Source organism: Globicephala melas, chromosome 12, assembly GCF_963455315.2.
Source record: "Globicephala melas chromosome 12, mGloMel1.2, whole genome shotgun sequence".
NCBI lineage: Eukaryota > Metazoa > Chordata > Mammalia > Artiodactyla > Delphinidae > Globicephala > Globicephala melas.
This window is the reverse complement of record NC_083325.1, coordinates 32155375-32178240: the sequence shown is the minus strand read 5'-3', so window position 1 is coordinate 32178240 and position 22866 is coordinate 32155375. Positions and strand designations below refer to the sequence as shown.

Sequence of the window (22866 nt, the reverse complement as noted above, 5' to 3'; positions counted from 1 at the left end):
TGATTTCAGAAACGTTGCTGTGGGGTTTGTTGTTATTTAGGCAGGTGGCTGTGTTTGAAATTTTAATTTTTTTTCTCCTGTAGATAACAGATAAGAGAGTGTCCAGAAGACATGCCATTCTTGAAGTGGTGGGTGGTCAGCTTCGAATCAAACCGGTAAATATGTTATTAATGATTTATTTTAACATTTTCTCTCTCACGTGTTTCCAGCTCCTGATTGGAGGGGCTTATTTTTAAGGTTATGAAAATAGGGAATTAATGTCAGAATATGTTTTTCTTATTGCCAGAAGATAATTGGGAGATAAAGATCTAAACTGTTTAAGCTACTTTTTTTTCCCATGGGGCAGTGCTACATTTATGTAGTTAGAATCTTAATGAAAGGTGACTACCAGTTCATGTGTACATTATGATTTTGTTCATGAATAGGTATTACAAATAAGATTCTGTAAGAAAGTCCATAACTGTGTAATGGTTGGCTTTTGGGGGATGGGTTAGCAGCCAAAGTCACTTAAGTGTTATAGACTTCTTTCAATAGATTTCTGTACCTAGAGTATTTTCCAAATTGGCTTAATAGAGATGCTTAATTGGAGTCATGTCTATACTTGGATGAAAAGTATTCAGGTGTATTTTGAACTTCTGTGACTATTTAAAAGAGTATCGATAATATAAAATAAATATACTTAAAGGTGATTTTATTAATGGAAAATTCTTTCTTCAGGTTAAACTTTATCCCTTATGAAGTGGGTCAGATTTCTGTATGGGTGTTTAACAATGTTCAAACAAAGAAGACACCTTTTAGAAAACATTCTTTACCTTGCTTGGTCTTTAATTAGATTGTGTTGATATAAGTCAACACGTGTCTTTTGAGCACCAAACTGTGGTAGATACAAAATTAGAAGTTAGAGCAAAAATTCCACATTAGATTATAGACTTTTAAAACTAAAATTTGGGATGGTAACATTTTATTTAAATTATACCTTTGTTTATATTTATCTTTTAAATATTGTTTAGTATAATTTTATGAACTTTTATTAAGTGACCTTATACACATGGGAAAAAGGTAAGTGTTTTTACCCTTTTCTTGGTACTATTATTTTTGACAACTTAGAATGTCTAATTCTACATAGTCAGTAAGTTGTTAAATGAAAATTAGAACTCAGGTTCTTTGAACCCTCTGCAGTATTTTTTTTTTTTCATCACATTTTCCAAGTCAGGATTCTTTTGCCATGTTCTCTTCTTTAAAAAAAATTCTTGAAGTTAAAACTAATTGTTTCAACTTATCTTCACAAGACGTTTTAGTGCCTTCAGTTGAGTAGAACTTTAGAACTGAAAGCAATCTTAGATTCAGGCTTTTGTATGTGGGAATTTGATTTGGGCCAGAGCTGGCATTGCATATAAATGGAGAAGAGAACTTTTTATCAGTAAATGGGACAGTTTGTTGTTTGTTTGGGCAAAAAAATAAAAAAAATAATTAGACCCCTACCTCAAACCATACACAAAAATCAATTCCAGATAGATTAATGTGAAAGTCAAAACTGTAAAACTGTTAGAAGATAACGTAGGATAAAACCTTTATGACCTTAGATTAGGGAAAGGTTTTAAAATAAGATATAAAAAGCAGAAACTGTAAAAGAAAGATTGAAAAAAAGCCAATTACATTAAAATTAAGAACCTTTGCTGATCAAAAGACACTATAATGAAAACGAAAAATACAACAGGGAGAAGATACTTAAAACATATAATTGACAAAGGAATGATATCCAGAATTTATAGCAAATGCTTTCAGTCAATGAGAAGAAGATAATCCAATAGAAAAATGGGCTGAAGATTTGAGTGGCACATTGCAGAAATGGAAACCTGACTGGCTAGTAAACATGAAAAGCAGGTGCTCAGCCTTCTTATTAGATGGAGAAATAAATGAAACCACAATGAGATATGATTCCATACCCAACAGATTGGCAAAAATGAAAAGTCTAACAATTTCAAGTGTTGGAGGAGCAGTAGAACAAGTGGAATAGTTATGAGCTGTGGCTGAGAGCTTAGATGGTGCAGCCACTTTGGAAAATAGCTTGACGCTATTTCCTAAAGATGAAGGCTTGTATTCCCTGCAAGCAGACCTCACACACACACAGGTACCAATAGATATGTACAAGAGCCTGAAGAGCAAAATTGTTTATATGATAGCAAAACACTAGAAGCAACATAAATTTCCACCAACAGTAAAATCAATAAATATATTGTGATATATTAATTTAATGAAATGTAGTACAACAGTGAAGATACATTACTGTGAAAGCTGAAAAAGCATGGATTAAAATCAGGAACATAATACTGAATGATGAAAACAAGCATTGGAAGAATATTTACAGTGTGGCTTCATTTATGTAAGATTAAAAATCCTACAAAGTAAACAATATATTCAGGGTCATAAACATAGGTGGTGAAACCATAAAGAAAATCAAGGAAGTGATAAACACAAAAATCAGGATAATTACATCTGAGGAAACTGAGAAGAGAGTGGTTAGGTAAAGACTCATTGGTAACATCAAAGGTAATGGTAATATTCTTAAACTGGGTGGTGGGTCCACACATAATATCTTACATGTATTATGTCTCTAAAAAATTATTATGGAATATTTATAACATGAAAAAGGGTAAAGAATAGTACAGTATATTGCAGTTATTTCTGTAATGCCAAACTACCAAACATTGGAAGACATTAAAAATGATTTTTTAAGGAAATGTGCAGTTCTAGTACTAGAATTTGATTGCTCTTTTAGAAAAATATTTAATTGGGTTTTGAATTTTATTCCAAGAATTACGGAATTCACTTTATATTAGTTGAAGGAAAGCTGCTTCTTGGACTTAGTGATATACGTATGGGTTCTTTGCTTTATGTAATGTTTGATTTCTTGTTTATATTAATATAGTTTCAATAAAATACCTATCCCCTTGAAATAGATTTATTTATTTAATCAGCATCTTATTGTAGCTGCACCTTCAAGGTGCAATTTAGAGAAGTTTAGAGGAATTCTAACACTGACTTTGTTAATGGAAGTTTAAGATTAGAAATAATGAGTATGAGATGGACAGATAACTTCCAGTTTATTCATTTTATCATAATGTGTGCTAAATATCACTTATTCTCTGTTCTAGTCAATCACAAATTATTTGATCTGCTAAAGCGAATTATATATACAACTGTAATAAAGTGTTGAGAGAGAAGTTTTAGTTTAAAAAACTTTGTAAAATTATATAAATAAATATAGCAGATATTTTGTTTTGATGATCCCTTCTGTATGCTGTATATTCCACTTTATGTTTAAGTAATTAAATGTTTTTTTGCTTTCCCTCAAATTAGAAATCTAAGTAAATAAAAAAGTAGCTTTGACAATGATAGATGAATGCAATTAGGGGAGTAACTAATTTGGACTTTTAAATTGGATGAATTTGTCTTTTTTTCCTGCTCTAATATTTCCCTTTAGAAAAGCCTCTAGCTCTTAGCAGTTCTTGGAAATAGTGCATGAGGAGATAATATTAGCTCATGGGGAGATGATGCTAGCTTTTTTGTGTGTCGTTTAAATTTGATGTACAGTCTGGTATCAGCAGGGAGAAGATGCATTCTGAAGGCAAAATGATGATGTTCTTTGTAAATGACTGTATCACCAGTGGTTAGTTATGTCATCAGGGTGAATTTATAGCTGTCAGTGCTTTTTTTCTTTTTTTTTTTGCGGTACTCGGGCCTCTCACTGTTGTGGCCTCTCCCGTTGTGGAGCACAGGCTCCGTATGTGCAGGCTCAGTGGCCGTGGCTCACGGGCCCAGCCGCTCTGCGGCATGTGGGATCTTCCCGGACCGGGGCACGAACCCATGTCCCCTGCATCGGCAGGTGGACTCTCAACCACTGTGCCACCAGGGAAGCCCTGTCAATGCTTTTATTTCATTTTAATAAAAACTTACTCTTTGGTTCTTGGATGATTGAGAGAGTAGTTCTAAACTGTGTATAAATTGCAAAAGATATGTATTTTTTGCCATTTGGTATTGATTCTCAAAATATGCAGCTTTGGGTGATTGTATCTTTTCTATTGCACAATGAAATTTCTGAGTTGTGATTGTTTTGCTTCCCATGAAATTATGGGTGCACTTGTAAAATAGCTATAAAATACTAAAATAGCTTTTCCACAACTCATTTTGTTTTTAAAAAAAATGCTTTCCAAATTAAAAAAACACAAAATAAGAGGAGCGCTTTTTTTCGGTATACATCAATCTTTGTTTAATATTTAATGATAATTCCAATAGAAAGCTATAGAAAATTGATTTGTATTTTAGTTCTAGTCCTTCAGGGATAATGCATCCTTTGCACCATTTCTTTTTTTCTTTTAACGTCTTTATTGGAGTATAATTGCTTTACAATGGTGTGTTAATTTCTGCTATATAACAAACTGAATCAGTTATACATATACATATGTCCTCATATCTCTTCCCTCTTGCATCTCCCTCCCTCCCACCCTCCCTATCCCACCCCTCTAGGTGGTCACAAAGCACCGAGCTGATCTCCCTATGCTATGCGGCTGCTTCCCACTAGCTATCTATTTTACGTTTGGTAGTGTATATATGTCCATGCCACACTCTCACTTTGTCCTAGCTTACCCTTCCCCCTCCCTGTATCCTCAAGTCCATTCTCTAGTAGGTCTGCATCTTTATTCCCGTCCTGCCCCTAGGTTCTTCTGACCACTTTTTTTCTTTTTTTTGATTCCTTATATATGTGTTAGCGTACGGTATTTATTTTTCTCTTTCTGACTTACTTCACTCTGTATGACAGATTCTAGATCCATCCATCTCACTACAGATAACTCAGTTTCGTTCCTTTTTATGGCTGAGTAATATTCCATTGTATATATGTGCCACATCTTCTTTATCCATTCATCTGTTGATGGACACTTAAGTTGCTTCCATGTCCTGGCTATTGTAAATAGAGCTGCAGTGAACATTGTGGTACATGACTCTTTTTGAATAGAGGCAGAAAATGTTGTGTCTGTCTTCTCCTTTTTTATAAATATTGATAAATTTTTGTCATTTTATAACTTTTAAGAAACAGCCTTTTGGACTTCTTGTATGTGTGGCTTTTTAGTTGGAGTGTATATTGTTTGATATAGATTTTTTTAAAAAGCTTACTCAATGAGTAATAGTTATTTAGATGTGAGTTTTAGGAGCGAACATCAGATTTCTTGGTATGTCATTTTTGCTCTTAGTTCTGGGACCTCCTGTATGAACATTTTTAGGAAAAGAAAAAGATGATCACGGACCACACAGATTGGTCCACTTTCTTTGTGGATGATTTGCTAAATGCCTAATATTTAACCACCTATCATTTAAATATTAAGTGCTTTCAGCTGAGCAAAAAATACTCAAACTGACTGTTTTCTTGACTTTGGGTTTGTGATGTGTTTTTAAAGAAACATAATCATTTTCCTTTCTTAAGTATTTTACCTTTTCTTCTCTTACAATTTTATGCCTTTGTATTTAACATCTTAGCTTTTGTAAACTTAGGACTATATCATTATTTAATATTGTTTAGCGATTCATTTGAATCTTTAAAATACTCATGAATAAGAGCATGGTCTTCTCTTAGCTTATAAGAAGGAAACCTCATTTAGAGAATATTCAGGGTTCAGGCAGAAGATATGTATATTCCTGTTTTGACTCTTGTCCTTCCTGCTACCCACCATTCCTCACGGGTGACCGTGGCATACACCCGAGGAAGGGGAGGCTTCCCTTTAAAGGCTGAGGAGTAACAGGGAACATTTCCAAGCCCAGCAACATGCAAAAACACTCAAAAGCTCTAGCCATATGCCAGAGAACCATTAGGGGTGGCTGATAACATAATGAAAGGTTTCTAAACATTACATTTCAGTTATAACTTAAAAAAAAAAATCAAACATTCACAGCTCTTTTTAGGAATATGATGTTGCATAAATTGCACTGCATCTCCATTGTTATGCCATCTTGTTTATAAAATTTTATATTAATATAGTTTATAAAACGACTGACAAATGAAATAATTGCCTACCAAATTTATATAGCCTCTGTTTTTAACTTCTACTTCTACCCTTTCTCTCCAAATTTTATTTTACTGCTTTCTTTTAACACAGACTTAAAGGAAATAGAAATGTTTCCAATTGCAGAAACACCTAGGAAGGACTTAACCAGATCCTCATGAATTTTAATTGCCAGAACTAGATAGACTATATTCATTGCAGCTTTCAGAATTGTCTTTTTTTTCTTTTTCTTTAATTTGAGCATGTAGGTAACAGTGCTTATTTTCCTGGCAGCTTTTGCTTTAACATTCCCTATTCTGTATTAGTCTCACCGGCCTGCCCCAGGCCTTGGTTAAATGTACTGTTTAGATGGTTTAGCGTCTAAAATGTAGTCATTTTCTTTCCTAACTTAGCTAAGTAGTTTTTGGTTCCTTTCCCCAAATTCCATGATTCTGTGGTTAATTTAAAAGTATATTATTGTACGCTCTTGGATTAGAAGAATCAGTATTGTGAAAATGACTATACTACCCAAAGCAATCTACAGATTCAATGCAATCCCTACCAAGTTACCAATGGCATTTTTTACGGAACTAGAGCAAAAAATCTTAAAATTTGTATGGAGACCCAAAAGACCCTGAATAGCCAAAGTGGTCTTGAGGGAAAAAAACGGAGCTGGAGGAATCAGACTCCCTGACTTCAGACTATACTATAAAACTACAGTAATCAAGACAATATGGTACTGGCACAAAAACAGAAACATAGATCAATGGAACAAGATAGAAAGCCCAGAGATAAACCCATGCACCTATGGTCAATTAATCTATGACAAAGGAGGCAAGGACATACAATGGAGAAAAGACAGTCTCTTCAGTAAGTGGTGCTGGGAAAACTGGACAGCTACATGTAAAAGAATGAAATTAGAACACTCCCTAACACCATACACAAAAATAAACTCAAAATGGATTAGAGACCTAAATGTAAGACCAGACACTATAAAACTCTTAGAGGAAAACATAGGAAGAACACTCTTTGACATAAATCACAGCAAGATCTTTTTTGATCCACCTCCTAGAGTAATGGAAATAAAAACAAAAATAAACAAATGGGACCTAATGAAACTTAAAAGCTTTTGCACAGCAAAGGAAATCATAAACAAGACGAAAAGACAACCCTCTGAATGGGAGAAAATATTTGCAAATGAATCAACGGACAAAGGATTAATCTCCAAAATATATAAACAGCTCATGGAGCTCAATATTAAAAAAACAAACAACCCAATCCAAAAATGGGCAGAAGACCTAAATAGACATTTCTCCAAAGAAGACATACAGATGAACAAGAAGCACATGAAAAGCTGCTCAACATCACTAATTATTAGAGAAATGCAAACCAAAACTACAATGAGGTATCACCTCACACCAGTTAGAATGGGCATCATCAGAAAAATCTACGAACAACAAATGCTGGAGAGGGTGTGGAGAAAAGGGAACCCTCCTGCACTGTTGATGGGAATGTAAATTGATACAGCCACTATGGAGAACAGTATGGAGGTTCCTTAAAAAACTAAAAATAGAATTACCATATGACCCAGCAATCCCACTACTGGGCATATACCCAGAGAAAACCATAATTCAAAAAGACACATGCAGGGCTTCCCTGGTGGTGCAGTGGTTGAGAGTCCACCTGCTGATGCAGGGGACGCAGGTTCGTGCCCTGGTCTGGGACAATCCCACGTGCCGCGGAGCGGCTGGGCCCGTGAGCCATGGCCACTAAGCCTGCACGTCCGGAGCCTGTGCTCCGCAATGGGAGAGGCCACAACAGTGAGAGGGCTGCATACCACACACACACACAAAAAGACACATGCACCCCAATGTTCATTGCAGCACTATTTACAATAGCCAGGTCGTGGAAGCAACCTAACTGCCCATCAACAGGTGAATGGATAATGAAGATGTGGTACATATATACAATGGCATATTACTCAGCCATAAAAAGGAACAAATTGGGTCATTTGTTGAGACGTGGATGGATCTAGAGACTGTCATACAGAGTGAAGTAAGTCAGAAAGAGAAAAACAAATATCGTATATTAACGCACATATGTGGAACCTAGAAAAATGGTACAGATGAGCTGGTTTGCAGGACAGAAATTGAGACACAGATGTAGAGAACAAACGTACGGACACCAAGGGGGGAAAGCGGCGGGTGGTGGGGGTGGGGGTGTGATGAATTGGGTGATTGGAATTAACATGTATACACCGATGTGCATAAAATGGATGACTAGTAAGAACCTTCTGTATAAAAATATATATATATATTATTCAAGTCATCAAATGAAAATAAATAAATAAGTAAATAATTTTTTTTAAAAAGTATATTATGGTATTTGATCAGAAGAAGTCATGTGAAGTGACAACTAAAGTTACTTTTGTGAGTTTCTTGGGATTTTGAAAGCCAGTAAGCTCATGTGCCGAGTTGCTTGCTTCCACGAGCTTTTTAGCAGATGAAAGTGGATTCTGTTTGAAATTTAGTTTACCTAATTGTACCGATTATAATTTAAAAAAATCATTTAATATGACGTCTTATAGAGAATGCAGTCAAACAGTTTTAGGGGTGACTCTATTTAAGTGATTCAACAGGTAGCATTTTTATTAAGTACATTAGACTTCAAGCCTCACTTCTTATGGTACACTATTTGGAACCGTTCCTGAGATTATTCACTAATGATTGACAGTTGAAATATCATTGATTCTTCCTGCTGCTAGAGGCTTCTATAGTCATTTTAATCATAGACTGTTAGAACTGTGTTAGGTAGTTATCTGCACCCATGGACCTTGGAGTCTAGTGGTGATTTATCAGCTGACTGTCTTTGAACTGATAGGGACTGGTTCCAATAGTTCAAGCAGAAAGGTGGGGTGGGATAAGACATTACTGAGGCTGTAGTAAACAAAAGAGCATTTTTGAGTAGGTCTCAATGATTGGATCAAAGATTGTATGTATAGGGTGAAGATTTTGGTGTGTGAAGGTGAGAGATGAGGTTGCAAACCACTGTAGATTTATGAAGAGCCTTCACCGCTATGCTTTGCTTATATTGGAGAAGCATCAGAGGCCTTATGTAGGGAAATGTAAAAAAAAAAACTTAGGAAGCAGTGAGGTAAAGGAAATCAGGGAGACTTGATATGATGTTAGCACAAGCAAGAAACGCAAGCAGTGGGTAAGACCTTGAACTAGGGCAGTGACTGCAAATGCTAAAGAGAGATGGACTCGGGATACTTCAGAGGTAAATGATCTGGGGCTTGACATTTGAATGGAATGAAAGAATGTTGTAGATGTTCAGTAAAAGTTTGTGGATATTTTGGTGTGTTTTAATATATAATTGAAACTAAATCAGAATATCTTGTATTTACACTTGAAATACCCTATTCTTTTTCCATAGAAATAGGCATTTTAAGAAATAAAAACAAATGAAAAATAAATTATAATGCAAAGTAATCTACCTAACTTAACAACATTATTTGCTTCATGTTTTATAACAATATTCTAGACTTGTTTATATCTTAGTTTATATTCCATAAATGATTAAGATTTTTAAAAAATGAAAGTAACTATATTTAATAAAAAATTTTAACCAAGTTTCCCAATGAAAAGAAAATTTTTGAGGGGTAAAAAGAAAAAAAAAATACTGATGCATTTCTAGAATTTCAAAATACATTAAAAAGAGGACTATTATAAGCTTCCTTAATTTTTCCATAATGAATATTTTGTACAGTAGGAACAGAAGTTTTTACCTACTGAATTTATACTCATTTCTAGTCTGTTCAAACTCAGGGTGAATAAAACGTATCTTAACACCTATAGATATATTAAATGGTTGGGATCAGAAAAGGTTTTGATGTGTGAAAATTTAGTTGTATCTCAAGATACTTTAATGAAGTATAAATAGAAAAACTGAGAATGTTTGGCATATGTCCAATCTCAGGGTGACATTTACCTTGCTATAAATGGAGAGATGGTTGATGTCTCTAGAAAAAAATGTCATTTATACTGATGAAGTAGACAGATGAATGGGTGGTAGGGGGAGTTGCTCTATGTAAAATTCTTTTAAAAAACTGAAGATCTGCATTAATGTGGATTGCTTTGGTATATGCTAAAGCTTATTAAAAGACCCAGTGGTTTAGATGACAAGAAGGCTATTCTGGAGATGGCTAAATTCAGCTTGATTTTAGTTAGAATTTTTAAGATGCCTTTCAATAGGTGTTAATTATGGAGGCAACTCTCATTATCTTTGCTAACGTGAGGTAATCAGTGGAAACATAATTCAAAGTAGGGGATATTGTAATAGTTTTGACATTGAGATATATTTACCTCTTGCAATTTGAATATGGATGATGATCTTCAGAGGGGAATTTCATTTAAACAAAATAAGAAGATTCCTCTGTGAGGAGTAAAGAAAAAAGGTGTGTTGTTTGCTTGAGAAATTTGATCAAGAATTTCCTTCCCATAGTTTCTCATTTTTTAATCATAGTAAGAAATTATTAGGGGAAAATAAGCAGAAGAGAATTTTCAATAGATTAGTGAATTTTGGATATCAAAATTGGGGGACTCAGTTTCCATACTGATAATTATTTTTCATGTTTCTCTTTCCAATGTCCAGTCATCTCTCAAACAAAATAGAAGTATCTTTTAACCAGTTAATTGATAACTTTGCTTTTTTCTTTGATTCCTAGAGAAATGGGAGGTATGTTACAACTATTTTTTTATGTTTAGATAATAATTATGATACTTAGAAGTGCCAGATTTATTAGACATTTAAGTGTAAGTTTATACTTAGAATTGTTTTGACACAAATTTTGAATCAGTTCGTATTTAGTTGTAGTTTTAACTAGTCATGATTTTAAGTTACTACATCACTGTATTCTTTTTCTTTAATTTGTTAGATACATACAAATCCGTGCTTTTATCAGTCTTCTGAGAAGAGCCAGCTCTTACCATTGAAGACAAATCTATGGCACTGGTTGAATCCTGGAGATAGTTTCTCTTTATTAGTTGACAAATACATTTTTCGTGTTTTGTCTACACATTCTGAAACGGAAGTGGAATGTACTTTAAGGTAAGATTGCCTGATGAAATGCAATTAAGTAATGGTATTTGAAATCTAATTCCTCAGTCATCCACAAAAGCTTCAGTAGACACCGCTCTAGAATTCAACTACATTGGCGATAGGTCTTACATGGTGAGTGTGTGTGTGTGTGTGTGTGTGTGTGTGTGTGTGTATGTGTGTTTCTAGAAAACATTAGATTTTGGAAACTAATGCTTCAATAGTGATTGCTTCCATATGTTGTATCTTTTACCATTGTGTTTAGAATATATTTCGCATCTAACAATAACCAGGATAGTTAATTTGAAACTGACTACATTTTCTTAATCTTTTTTTTTAGTTTTTAAAATTTTCTTAAGGTATTAACCTCTGTTTTAGATTATGCTTGTATAACTCTTATTTCTTATAAAAATAACAGAAAATATAGAATAGGGAAACAGATGAAATGAGGTTACAATAAATAGCTGATGTAAAATTGAAATTAATGCACTAGTTTTGTTGAGGCAGTCATTAGCGGATTATTCGCCTTTGTTTTAGTTTTTAAATTATAGAATACTTAAACTGGACCTACAGAAGTAGATGGACAAAATTATATAGAGTGTGTTCTTTGACGGCACTGGTATTAAATTTAAAAATCAATAAAAGTACAATATCTAGGAAAATCTTCAAGTGTTTTGAAATTAAACAGCACATACCTAGGTAACCTCTGGAACCCAGAGAAATCACAAGGGCAATTAGAAAACATTTTGAACAGAATAATACTGAAAACATAACAAAAACATTTGTGAAATATATCTAAAGTAGTCCTTTGAGGGAAATTTATATTAAATGCCTATATTAGAAGAGAAGAAAGAGGTAAAACTGATGCCCTTTGCTTCTATTTTAAGAAGATAGACAAACAGGAGTAAATTAATCCCAAAATAGACAGAAAAAAGGAAACGATAAGAAGAATAGGACTAGAAATCAAGGAAATAGAACATAGACAAATAACAAAGAAGATCAACAAAGCCTAAAGTTAGTTTTCTGAAAAGATTGATAAAATTGACAAGGCTTACCAAGAAAAAGAAGCTGGAAAACACAAATTATCAGTATCAGGACTGGGAGAGGCAATATCACTACTGATCCTGCAGACCTTAAAAGAATAATGAAGAAATAATTATGTAAAACTTTATGCCAGTAAAACTGATAGCCTAAATGAATGGATGCATTCCTTGAAAAACACAATTTACCAAAACTGATACAGGAAGAAATAGAAAATCTGATGAATCCTATGTCCATTAAAGAAATTGAGTTCCCAATTTAAGAATTTCCTGCAAGGAACTTCACTAGTGATTTCTCTTAAACTTACAAGGTACAAATAATACCAATATTATACTTTTTTCTCCAAAATAGAAGAGAGTACACTTCCCCACTCATTTTATGAAGCTTCCATAATCTTGATACCAAAATCAGACAAGAACATTACAAGAAAAGTAAATACAAACCCACATTCCTTATAACAAAATATTTAGAAGTCAAACCCAGCAATGTGTGAAATAGATTTTAATACACTATGACCAAGTGAAATTTGTATGAGAAATGCAAGGTGAATTTATCATATATATAAAAAAAAAACCAATCAGTGAAATTCACTGTAACAGATTAAAGAACTGTCATTCCAGTAGATGCCTAAAAACAATTGTGACAAAAATTTAATACCTGTTAAAAAAACCTTAGAGAAAACTAGGAAAAGAAGGAAATTTCCTTCCTATAAAAAAATACTTAGTAGTGAGGTATTGAAAAGTTCTCTCCCTACAGTTGGGAACAAAACAAAGATATCCATTTGCACAACTTCTATTCCATGTTGACTGGAGGTCCTAGCCAGTCCAGTAAAGCAAGAAAAAGAAATAAAGTGCATCATACTGGAAAGAAAGAAGTAAAACTGTCTTTATTTGCAGATGACATGATTGTCTATTTAGAAAATCCTGAGGAAGCAAGTCACAAAACAATACCTACTGTATAGTTACATTTATATTACGTTCTATTATAAGAAAACTAATCCATCAATGTTTATTTCTGGAGGATTGACTAGGAAGGGGGGCCACAAGGGAACTTTTTGGGGGTGCTGGATATATTCTCTGTCATTTTAAAAATTATAGTTGATTTATAATATTATATTAGTTTCAGGTGTACAGCATAGTGATTCAGTATTTTTATAGATTATACTCCATTTAAAGTTATTACTGAGAGATGGCTGTAATTCCCTGTGCTGTACAATATATCCTTTCGCTTATCCATTTTATTCACAGTAGTTTTTATCTCTTAATCCCATAACACTATCTTGCTCATCCTCCCTTCCCTCTCCCTAGTGGTATACACTAGTTTGTCTTCTATATCTGTGAGTCTCTTTCTGTTTTGCTATATACGTTCATTTGTTGTATTTTTTAGATTCCACATATGAGTGATAACGTACAGTATTTGTCTTTCCCTGTCTGACTTATTTCACTAATGTAAAACTCTCTAGGTCCCTGCATATTGTTGCAAATGGCAGAATGTTATTCTTTTTTATGGATGAGTAATATTCCATTGTGTGTGTGTGTGTGTGTGTGTGTGTGTGTGTGTATTCCATTGGGTGTATGTGTGTGTGTGTGTGTGTGTGTATATATATATATATGTATCTTTGTATAACAACAGGCCATTCATCTGTTGATGGGCACTTGGGCTTCCATATCTTGGCTGTTGTAAATAGTGCTGCTATGAACATCAGGGTGCATGTATCTTTTCGAATTAGTGTTTTTGTTTTTCTAGGATACGTAGCCAGGAGTGGAATTGCTGGATCATATGGTAGTTCTATTTTTAGTTTTTTGAGGAACCTCTGTAGTGTTTTCCATAGTGGCTGCACCAATTTATAGTCTTAAACAGTGCACAAGGGTTCCCTTTTCTCCACATCCTCACCAACACTTGTTATTTGTACACGTTTTGATGATAGCCATTCTGACAGGTGTGAAGTGATATCTCATGGTGTTTTGATTTGCATTTCTCTAATAATTAGTGATGTTAAGCAACTTTTCATGTTCCTGTTAGTAATCTGTATGTTTTCTTTGGAAAAATGCCTATTTAAGTCTTCTGCCCACGTTTTGATCGGGTTGTTTGGCACATGGCTACACGGAGTTGCAAGGAAAGCTGGGCAATGTAATCTCCAGCTGGGTGGATAGCCATTGTTAAAGGTGCTTATAGATCAGTGCCATTACAACTTTGCTGACTGTTATGCACATAATGTCCACTTAGCCTCTGATGGTTAAATGCTAACCACCTGGCCTCTGCAATTCTAGAATGCTGTCATCTCCATTGATGCTAAAGAGGCTTGTTCTTGGCAGCCTCTCCTACCATCAACATTGACCTATAGAGGCAGTTACCATTGAGCTCTTCAACACTGCCTCACTAGTATATAGCTTAGTGTTCTGGGCCCTTCTGGGGAACATGGTCAGGTGGGGGATTCTCTAGTCTCATGTAATAAGTCCATTTTAGCATGCCCACCTCTTAGAGCCTATTGACCCCCTTTTCAGTATCATGCCAGCGCATTCTCTATTTCTACCCTATTTACTGTAAACATATTCTTTTTCCAAGCATGAACAAGCCATTTCAGCTGTATATTAGGACTGGCTTCAGGTATCCTTGCCAGTACCTTAAATCCCAGGTTGCAGGACAGGTTGCAGTGTTTTTTTTCCAGTTTTATTCTGCATCCCCTGTTTTAACATCTTCAAGATCTATTCTTGGGCATGCTCTTCTGGTTTCTGTCAGTACATATTAGCCAGGTCCTGTAGCTCTTTAGTAAATATTTGCTTTCCTGTTGAAGTATGGACAGTACTTTTCTAGTCAGGTAATGATGAGTTGACCTTGGTTATTGGAATAGAAGCCACGAGGGGTGGGAGGGCAGGTCTTAAGGAAGGCAAGTATCATCATGACAGGTATACCATTAGGAGGCAGCTGCCTGGTCTCCAGACAAAGAAAGGCTGCTATCCTCTAGCAAGGGGGAGTGAACCATGTCTTAGACTGTGGAAGTATTGAAATATATTTTAGACATTTTTTGATACCATTGGGATTCTCATATATTTTAGAACTAGCTCCATTTTGTAGTGTCTACCTCATAGAAACACGGTTGTACTGTTGTGTAAGATTTACACGTATGAACTTTTTAATCTTCACAACCATCTTTATAAGGAATAGGTACTGTTAAAATCCCTGTATTACAGATTAGGAAACTGAGACACAGAAGGTTTGAGACTTGCCCAAGGTCTCATAGCTAATATGTGACAGAGAATTCAAATACAAGCTGACTAGGACTATAGCTCTTACTGACTTCCCTGACTGTGTAAGAAAGCTTACTATAGCAGTCATTCTAATAGTGAAGACACTTGGAGAGTGGCTAAATAAATTTGGTGTAGTTTTAAAATGGAGTGAAAGTGAATGAACTAGAGAGAGCTCCAGGTTAAAATGTGGATAAATCTCCACAATGTAACGTTGAGGAAAAACACAAACAAAAAGATTACATATATATAAAGCATACGCCGTTTGTATATAGATATATATTACATATTATACCTGTGTATTGTGGATTATTTGGATTACTTCATGAATAATATATATATTATGTGTATATATATATACACACAAGTAATGGATATATACATATAGTAGTAAAAGTATAAAGACATGCATGTGAATAATAAAATCAGAATAATTTTCCTTCAAAGAAGGGATGAGAGGGAGAGGAACAAGGTTGAGGCTGGACACAGAGGAAGATTTGATTGTATTTATAATTAATCTGGAGCAAATATGACAAAATGTTTCTATTTGGGTGATGGATACAGAAGTATTTATATTAATAGATAGGTAGATAGAATACATACATTATATTTTCTCTATATTTCTACATGTTGAAATATTTTTAAATTTGAATAAGAACAGAAAAGAAAACCTACGTGCTTTGTGTCAGTTGTAAGGACCCCTGATATCATTGTAAATTTTTTCTTCCAACCAGTTATGAATTTAAGAAAGAGATTTGAACAACAAAACAACCGTACAAAAGCTTGTCATTTCTTTAGGTTCTCACTTCACTCATGTCAACATGCTTTTCATGTAGTGTTTACATTCTGTATAATAAATCCCATTCATAATGAACTCAATGAGAGCATATGGGTCTATATATATCAGCTCTAGTGTGTTCATTTTTCACTCTTTTCTGTATATGTTTCTATGAAATTATTCTGTGAGAAGTACTAAAATCCATACTTTTTTGAGAAGTCAAAGTAAGAAAGCCAAAAAAAAGTTTTAGATTTTAGCTAATTAAATTTTGACATATTTCATGTAGAAGGACCAACATTAATTTTGCATTCCTATTGCTTCCCCAGTAGTGGGTGCTTAGCAGGCATTGGCTTCTTGAATACACGAATGAAATATTGTATAACATTTTCTTTTTCTGAATTTCATTGCTGATAAGGAAGTATAACATTCTCTCTCTAGAGGGATATTTTCTTTAAAACACTGTTGAGGAAAGGAAAGTAAATCTTTTGTACCAAATTACATTTTTCTTTCAAATTGTTAAAGTTCTTAATACTTAGATTCCGTATAAATAGCTAATTTTAATCACTTTAATTTTGGACAGGACAGAACAATAAAATGTTGATGAAAATGCCATTGTAATATGAAAGTGTGCATGTTTACAATTCATTTATGATTATTTTAAAACTTACTTTTAGATCCAGCTCATACATATTAGCAGTACATTTTGTATTAAAGACAAAATATATAACTTATATTTAAATATAACTTGGAATATATCTTTAAGAGTTAAGAATAACTTAATTGCCAAAACTGTCTTTAAAAAGAAGAAAAGAGTTGGAAGATTCACACTTCATAATTTCAAAACCTGCTACAAAGCTACAGTAATCAAGACAGTGTAGTACTGGTGTGAAGAAAGACATACAGGTCAGTGGAATACAGTTGAGGGTCCAGATATAAACCCTTACACTATGGCCAATTAATTTTCTACAAGAGTGCCAAAACATTTAAATGGAGAAAAGAGTAGCCTTCTCAATAAGTGGTGCTGGGACAAATGCAAAAGAATGAAGTTAGACTCCTACCTCACAACATAGAAAAACTAAACTTAAAATGCACCAGAGACCTAATATAAGAGCTAAAACTATGAAATGCTTAGAAAAAAACACAAGTATAAATTTTTGTGACCTTGGATTAGGCAATGATTTCTTAGATAGAAGAACAAAAGCACAAGCAAACAAAATAGATAAATTGGACTTCATCACAGTTAAAAACTTCTGTGCTTCTAAGGATACCATCAAGGAAGTGAAAAGACAACCCACAGAAGGAGAGGAAACATTTGCAAGTCATATATCTGATAGGGGACTTCTATCTAGAATATGTAAACAACTTTTACAGCACAGTAATAAAAAGACAACCCAATTTCAAAATGCATACTAAATTTGAGTAGACATTTCTTCAGGGAAAATGCCCGACTGGCCAATAAGCACATGAAAAGATGCTCAACATGAAATGCTAATCAGAGCCACAGTGAGATACCATTTCACGTTCACTAGGGTAGCTATGGTAAAAAAGACATAATAACAAGTGTTGATGAGGTTGTGGAGAGATTGGAACTCTTATGCTTTGGTAGTGGGTTGTAAAGTGTTACTGCCTCTTTGGAACACATTCTGGCAGTTTCTCAAAATTTTAAACGCAGAATTACATGTGACACAGCAATTGCACTCCTAGGAATGTACCCAAAAGAATTGAAAACATCTGTATACAAACAACGTATATGATTCCATCTATATGAAGTTTCAGAAAATGTAAATCTCTAGAGACAGAAAGTAGATTAGCAGTTGCTGGGGCTGGAGAAGAGAATGGGAAGTGACTGCTGATGCATACGGGATTTCTTTTTGAGGTGATGAATATGTTCCAAAATTAGATATTGGTGATCATTGTACAACTTTGGAATATACTAAAACTACTGAATTTTATACTTTAACGGCATGAATTTCATGATTATGTGAATTATGTCTTGATAGCTGTTACCAAAGAAAAGGGTAACTCATTTACCTTTGTTATATTGTATTTAGATTAAATTCCAAGTTTTTATTTTTTAACAAATTCTGATTACACTGTATTATAAATCTGTGATAGTTGATTGCTTGAGGAAGTATTTGAAGATAATATAAGAATATGTCCATATCACAGTGACAATATTTATATTTAAATAAAAGTATAAGAGAATAATTTGCACTTTGACCTATTTGAAACTAAATGTTGGAATTTTGTTCTGGGATAGGATTCTTTGTTGTTATATTTATTCTTGGTAAATATTAATAAAAATTCCCTGTGGCTATAGGATGTGTGTGTATTAGTCTTGAATTTATGCCAGAATAGAAAAACTAGAAATGGAATGGATGATGTTGCTTAATTTGTAACACTGTAAGTTGTAAAAAGCCATTGCATTTCTCTGGAGTGTTTCTTAATATTTTTCAAATTAAATATTAAGAAAATTTGAGGAAAAAAAAGAATTTGGAAGCACACCTGTGTGTTGTGAGTAAAATGGATTTGAATATTGTGATGGGAGTGCAATTTCATGCAATCATACATTTTCAACTCTGAGTCCCCAGTGCCTGGCACAGTGTCTGACACACCCTAGGTATTTAAAAAATATTTATTGAATGAACTAAAACAGTGGTGTTGCAGGGAAATTTAGTCTAAGTAAGTTGTTCTCTTTTGACTGATTCCTGCCCTGAATTCGAGTCTGCGTTTGAAGGAGGTTATTCCTATAAGATACACTAAAACAAATAAAACAAGCCATTAATTATTCTTTTCTCAGCTAGACAAAGTTTTTTAATGTTAGTGTTTACTGAGGAACATTTTACCAATAGTAAAATTCACCCCTTTTAAATGTATAATTCAATGCACTTTGACAAATTTGTGTAGTCATGTAAGTACCACCACAGTGAGATATAGAACGTTTTCATTTCCCCAGAAAATTCCCTCTTGCCTCTTTGTGGTCATTCCCCTCCACCACCCACTGTTTCTGGCGACTTCTGATCTGATTTCTGTCCTTGTAGCTTTACCTCTTCAGAATGACATATGCATGGATTCATACGATATGTACTTTTTGTGTCTGGCTTCTTTCACTTAGCAAACTGCCTTTGAGATTCATCCAAGTTAATGTACATATCGTACTTTTTTCCTTTTTATTTCTGAGTGGTATTTCCATCTATATTTTCAAATTTTCAAAAAGATAAGTCTGGGGCTTCCCTGGTGGCGCAGTGGTTGAGAGTCCACCTGCTGACGCAGGGGATGCAGGTTCATGCCCTGGTCTGGGGGGATCCCGCGTGCCGCGGAGCGGCTGGGCCCGTGAGCCATGGCCGCTGAGCCTGCGCGTCCGGAGCCTGTGCTCCGCGGCGGGGGAGGCCACAGCAGTGAGAGACCTGCGTACCGCAAAAAAAACAAAAAAACGAAAAAACAAAAAAAAGATAAGTCTGTTGGATCATCTCTATGCATACATAAAGAATAATGATCCAGAACTTTGGATGATCTTACCACACTTTGCAGCAAGTAGGAGGTAATTGGTTCTGCTAGTATGTTCCACATGTGACTGTGGATGCTCCTGTGTCGGACTACAAGTTTGAGGAGATTTCACAAGTGGCTGCACTGGCCAAGACCCCAGTAGCAGCTGTGTGTGAACCTGACCTCAGGATTTTATTTCTTTTTTCTTCAAGAGCCTAACTAGCTTAGCTGATGTTCTTACAGTTTGCATTTTCTTTTTGGATACTTGGAGGAGATCTTAACTTTTATGGACAATCTGAACAAATACTATATAGTAAGTAAATAACTCTTAAGCCTTCATAGAGATGGCCATTGCCCATCTTATAAATAGCTGTGGTTTCTAGGCCCATGTTTTGGAAAGATTAATGTATTTTATGGTGATAGAGTGGGCAGAAGATGAGGAACATATTCTAGTGTATATATTTTATTCTAGCATACTATAATCTGCTTTTTTGTCTTCCTAAGTCTGAGAAAAGTAGCATAACCCATTAGTTAGACGTACTTGGGCGAATCACATAATGGCATGGTAGGCAATAGAAATGTTTTAAATTTACGTGATTAATAAATGAATTTCAATTGTATTTCATAGAAACAGTCAAATACATGATGAAGATGATATATTGAGTGAAACGCCAAAATCTTCCTCGATTGATTTGCCTGATGAGACACCTGATGCCCCACAGCTGGAAAGAAGCACAGAAATAGGAAAGACCCAGACCGCTGCAAATAGTGTGGTAAGAAATTTAAGATCTCATCCGTTTATAACATGTTCCTTAAGGAAAGACAAGACAACTGGTATTAGACTTATCATGACAAAATTTCTAGCATTGATCTGCTTTTGCTGTTTTTAAGTTAAGCTCTAGAGAATATCACACTAGACCAACACTTCAACTAACAGAGATACTGAATTTCTTACTTTGAGAACTTTGAGCAACTCAGTCCACAGTTGCAGATGGATTTTTTTTTTGTGTGGTACGCGGGCCTCTCACTGTTGTGGCCTCTCCCGTTGCGGAGCATAGGCTCCGGACGCGCAGGCTCAGCGGCCATGGCTCACGGGCCCAGCCGCTCCGCGGCACGTGGGATCTTCCTGGACCGGGGCACGAACCCGTGTCTCCTGCATCGGCAGGCGGACTCTCAACCACTGTGCCACCAGGGAAGCCCAGATGGATTTTTTTAATGGTAGTTTTCTGCAAAGTAAATAATTTTTGTGGTTTTATTAAGGATGCAGGATTATTTTTAGCAATTCATATATAAGTGCCTTTTTAGTCTTTCCTAGATGAAAGTAGAGACTTGAGTAAGCAACAGCCAAACGCTTCCCAGAGGAAAAGAATCCTTCCAGCGTGGATGTTAACAGAAAATCTAAGTGATCAGAACCTTTCAGTACCAGTCATCAGTGGAGGTAGGTTTTGTTTCAGGAAAATATTTAACAGAATTTGGAAGTTTTTCTGAACAAATGAAGACACAATAGCAGTTATGTAAGTGTATAACTTAGCCTAACATTTCTTTAGATGTGTTCATGAAGTCTAATTTTAAACATAAACTATTATTTTATGCCATTTATCAAACACCATTATGCTAATTATTATGATTATGATTATTTTTTAGTGGCTTAAAACAGTACCCATTTATTAGCTCGCAGGGTTTTTTTAAATGAATTTGTTTGTTTGTTTGTTTATTTATTTATTTATGGCTGCATTGGGTCTTCGTTGCGGTGCGCAGGCTTCTCATTGCTATGGCTTCTCTTGTTGCAGAGTATGGGCTCTAGGCATGCGGGCTTCAGTAGTTGTGGCTTGTGGGCTCTAGAGCTCAGACTCAGTAGTTGTGGCACACTGGCTTAGGTGCTCGGTAGCATGTGGGATCTTCCCGGACCAAGGCTCGAACCTGTGTCCCCTGCATTGGCAGGCGGATTCTTAACCACTGCACCACCAGGGAAGCCCTAGCTCACAGTTTTTTTTGTTTTGTTTTGTTTTGTTTTGCGGTACGTGGGCCTCTCCCTGTTGTGGCCTCTCCCGTTGCGGAGCACAGGCTCTGGACGCGCAGGCTTGGCGGCCATGGCTCACAGGCCCAGCCGCTCTGCGGCATGTGGGATCTTCCTGGACTGGGGCACGAACCCGTGTCCCCTGCATCGGCAGGCGGACTCTCAACCACTGCGCCACCAGGGAAGCCCTAGCTCACAGTTTTAAAGATGAGAAGTCCGGCAGATTCAACTGAGTTGTTTGTTGAGATTTTCACAAGAGAAATCCAAGTGTCTGTCAGGCTGGGTTCTGACTTGGGTGTCATGGGAGAATCCCCTTAGAAGATTATTCCAGTTGTGGAGAATTTGCTTCCTTGCAGTTGGAGGACTAAAGGACTTGTTTTCCTGCTGACTGTTGGCTGGAGCTCACTCTGCTCCTAGAGGGCATTTTTCTGTTCTTGCATTTCATTTTCAAGGCCAGCATAACGCAGCAGACCTTTCTCCAGCTTTGCGTCTCTCTAATTTCCCCTCGTTGGCTAGCTGAGAAAACTCTCTGCTCTAAAGGATTTGTTGACTAGATCATGCCCATGTACATAATCTCCCATTTAATTAACCCAAGATAAACTGATTTGTAACCTTAAAAATAGGTGCAACATTTATTTTGCCATATAACCTAACATAATCATGGGCATGATATCTCATCTTATTCACAGTCCTGGGGATTAGGGCAGGAAATCTTGGGGAGGGTTCATTTTAGAATTCTGCCAACCACAGTAATACATGGTCTTAATACATCATCATTTAAGAATTATCTTATTATTGAATATTTATTCACTGTCCCAAATTGCAGCTTCATTAGTAAGTGCAATTAAAAACTGTGAATATCTTAGAAGTCTACTCTTATTATTACTATGGTATAAATTGTAGAAAGGAAATTAGTTTATCAAAAAGTGTAAATATTAAAGGATCATGATATATGTTGCTAAAGCACTCCCTTTATACTACAATGGAAAAAAAAATTTCGAAAAATTGTTTCCTGGTCAACTCTAGGTTTCACCCATTACAATATGTGCTATTTACATATGTAGAAAAATACTATTCATTTTAATACTGAAAGCAATACAGATGACTTATTAAAGTAGGTTTTCAAACAGACCTGTTGGGGTCATGTCTAAGGTAAAAGACAAGCAC

At 35.2% G+C, this 22866-nt stretch overlaps 1 protein-coding gene across 1 annotated transcript in view; it reads left to right on the top strand.

Annotated features, from left to right (window-relative positions):
* APLF (aprataxin and PNKP like factor) overlaps nt 1-22866 on the top strand; it is an 82841-nt gene that overhangs the window by 15000 nt on the left and 44975 nt on the right. The window contains exons 2-5 of the mRNA XM_030877425.3: nt 84-155; nt 10972-11144; nt 20311-20455; nt 20988-21120. Coding sequence (XP_030733285.1) covers nt 84-155; nt 10972-11144; nt 20311-20455; nt 20988-21120 — 523 coding nt within the window. The remainder of the gene's footprint in view (nt 1-83; nt 156-10971; nt 11145-20310; nt 20456-20987; nt 21121-22866) is intronic.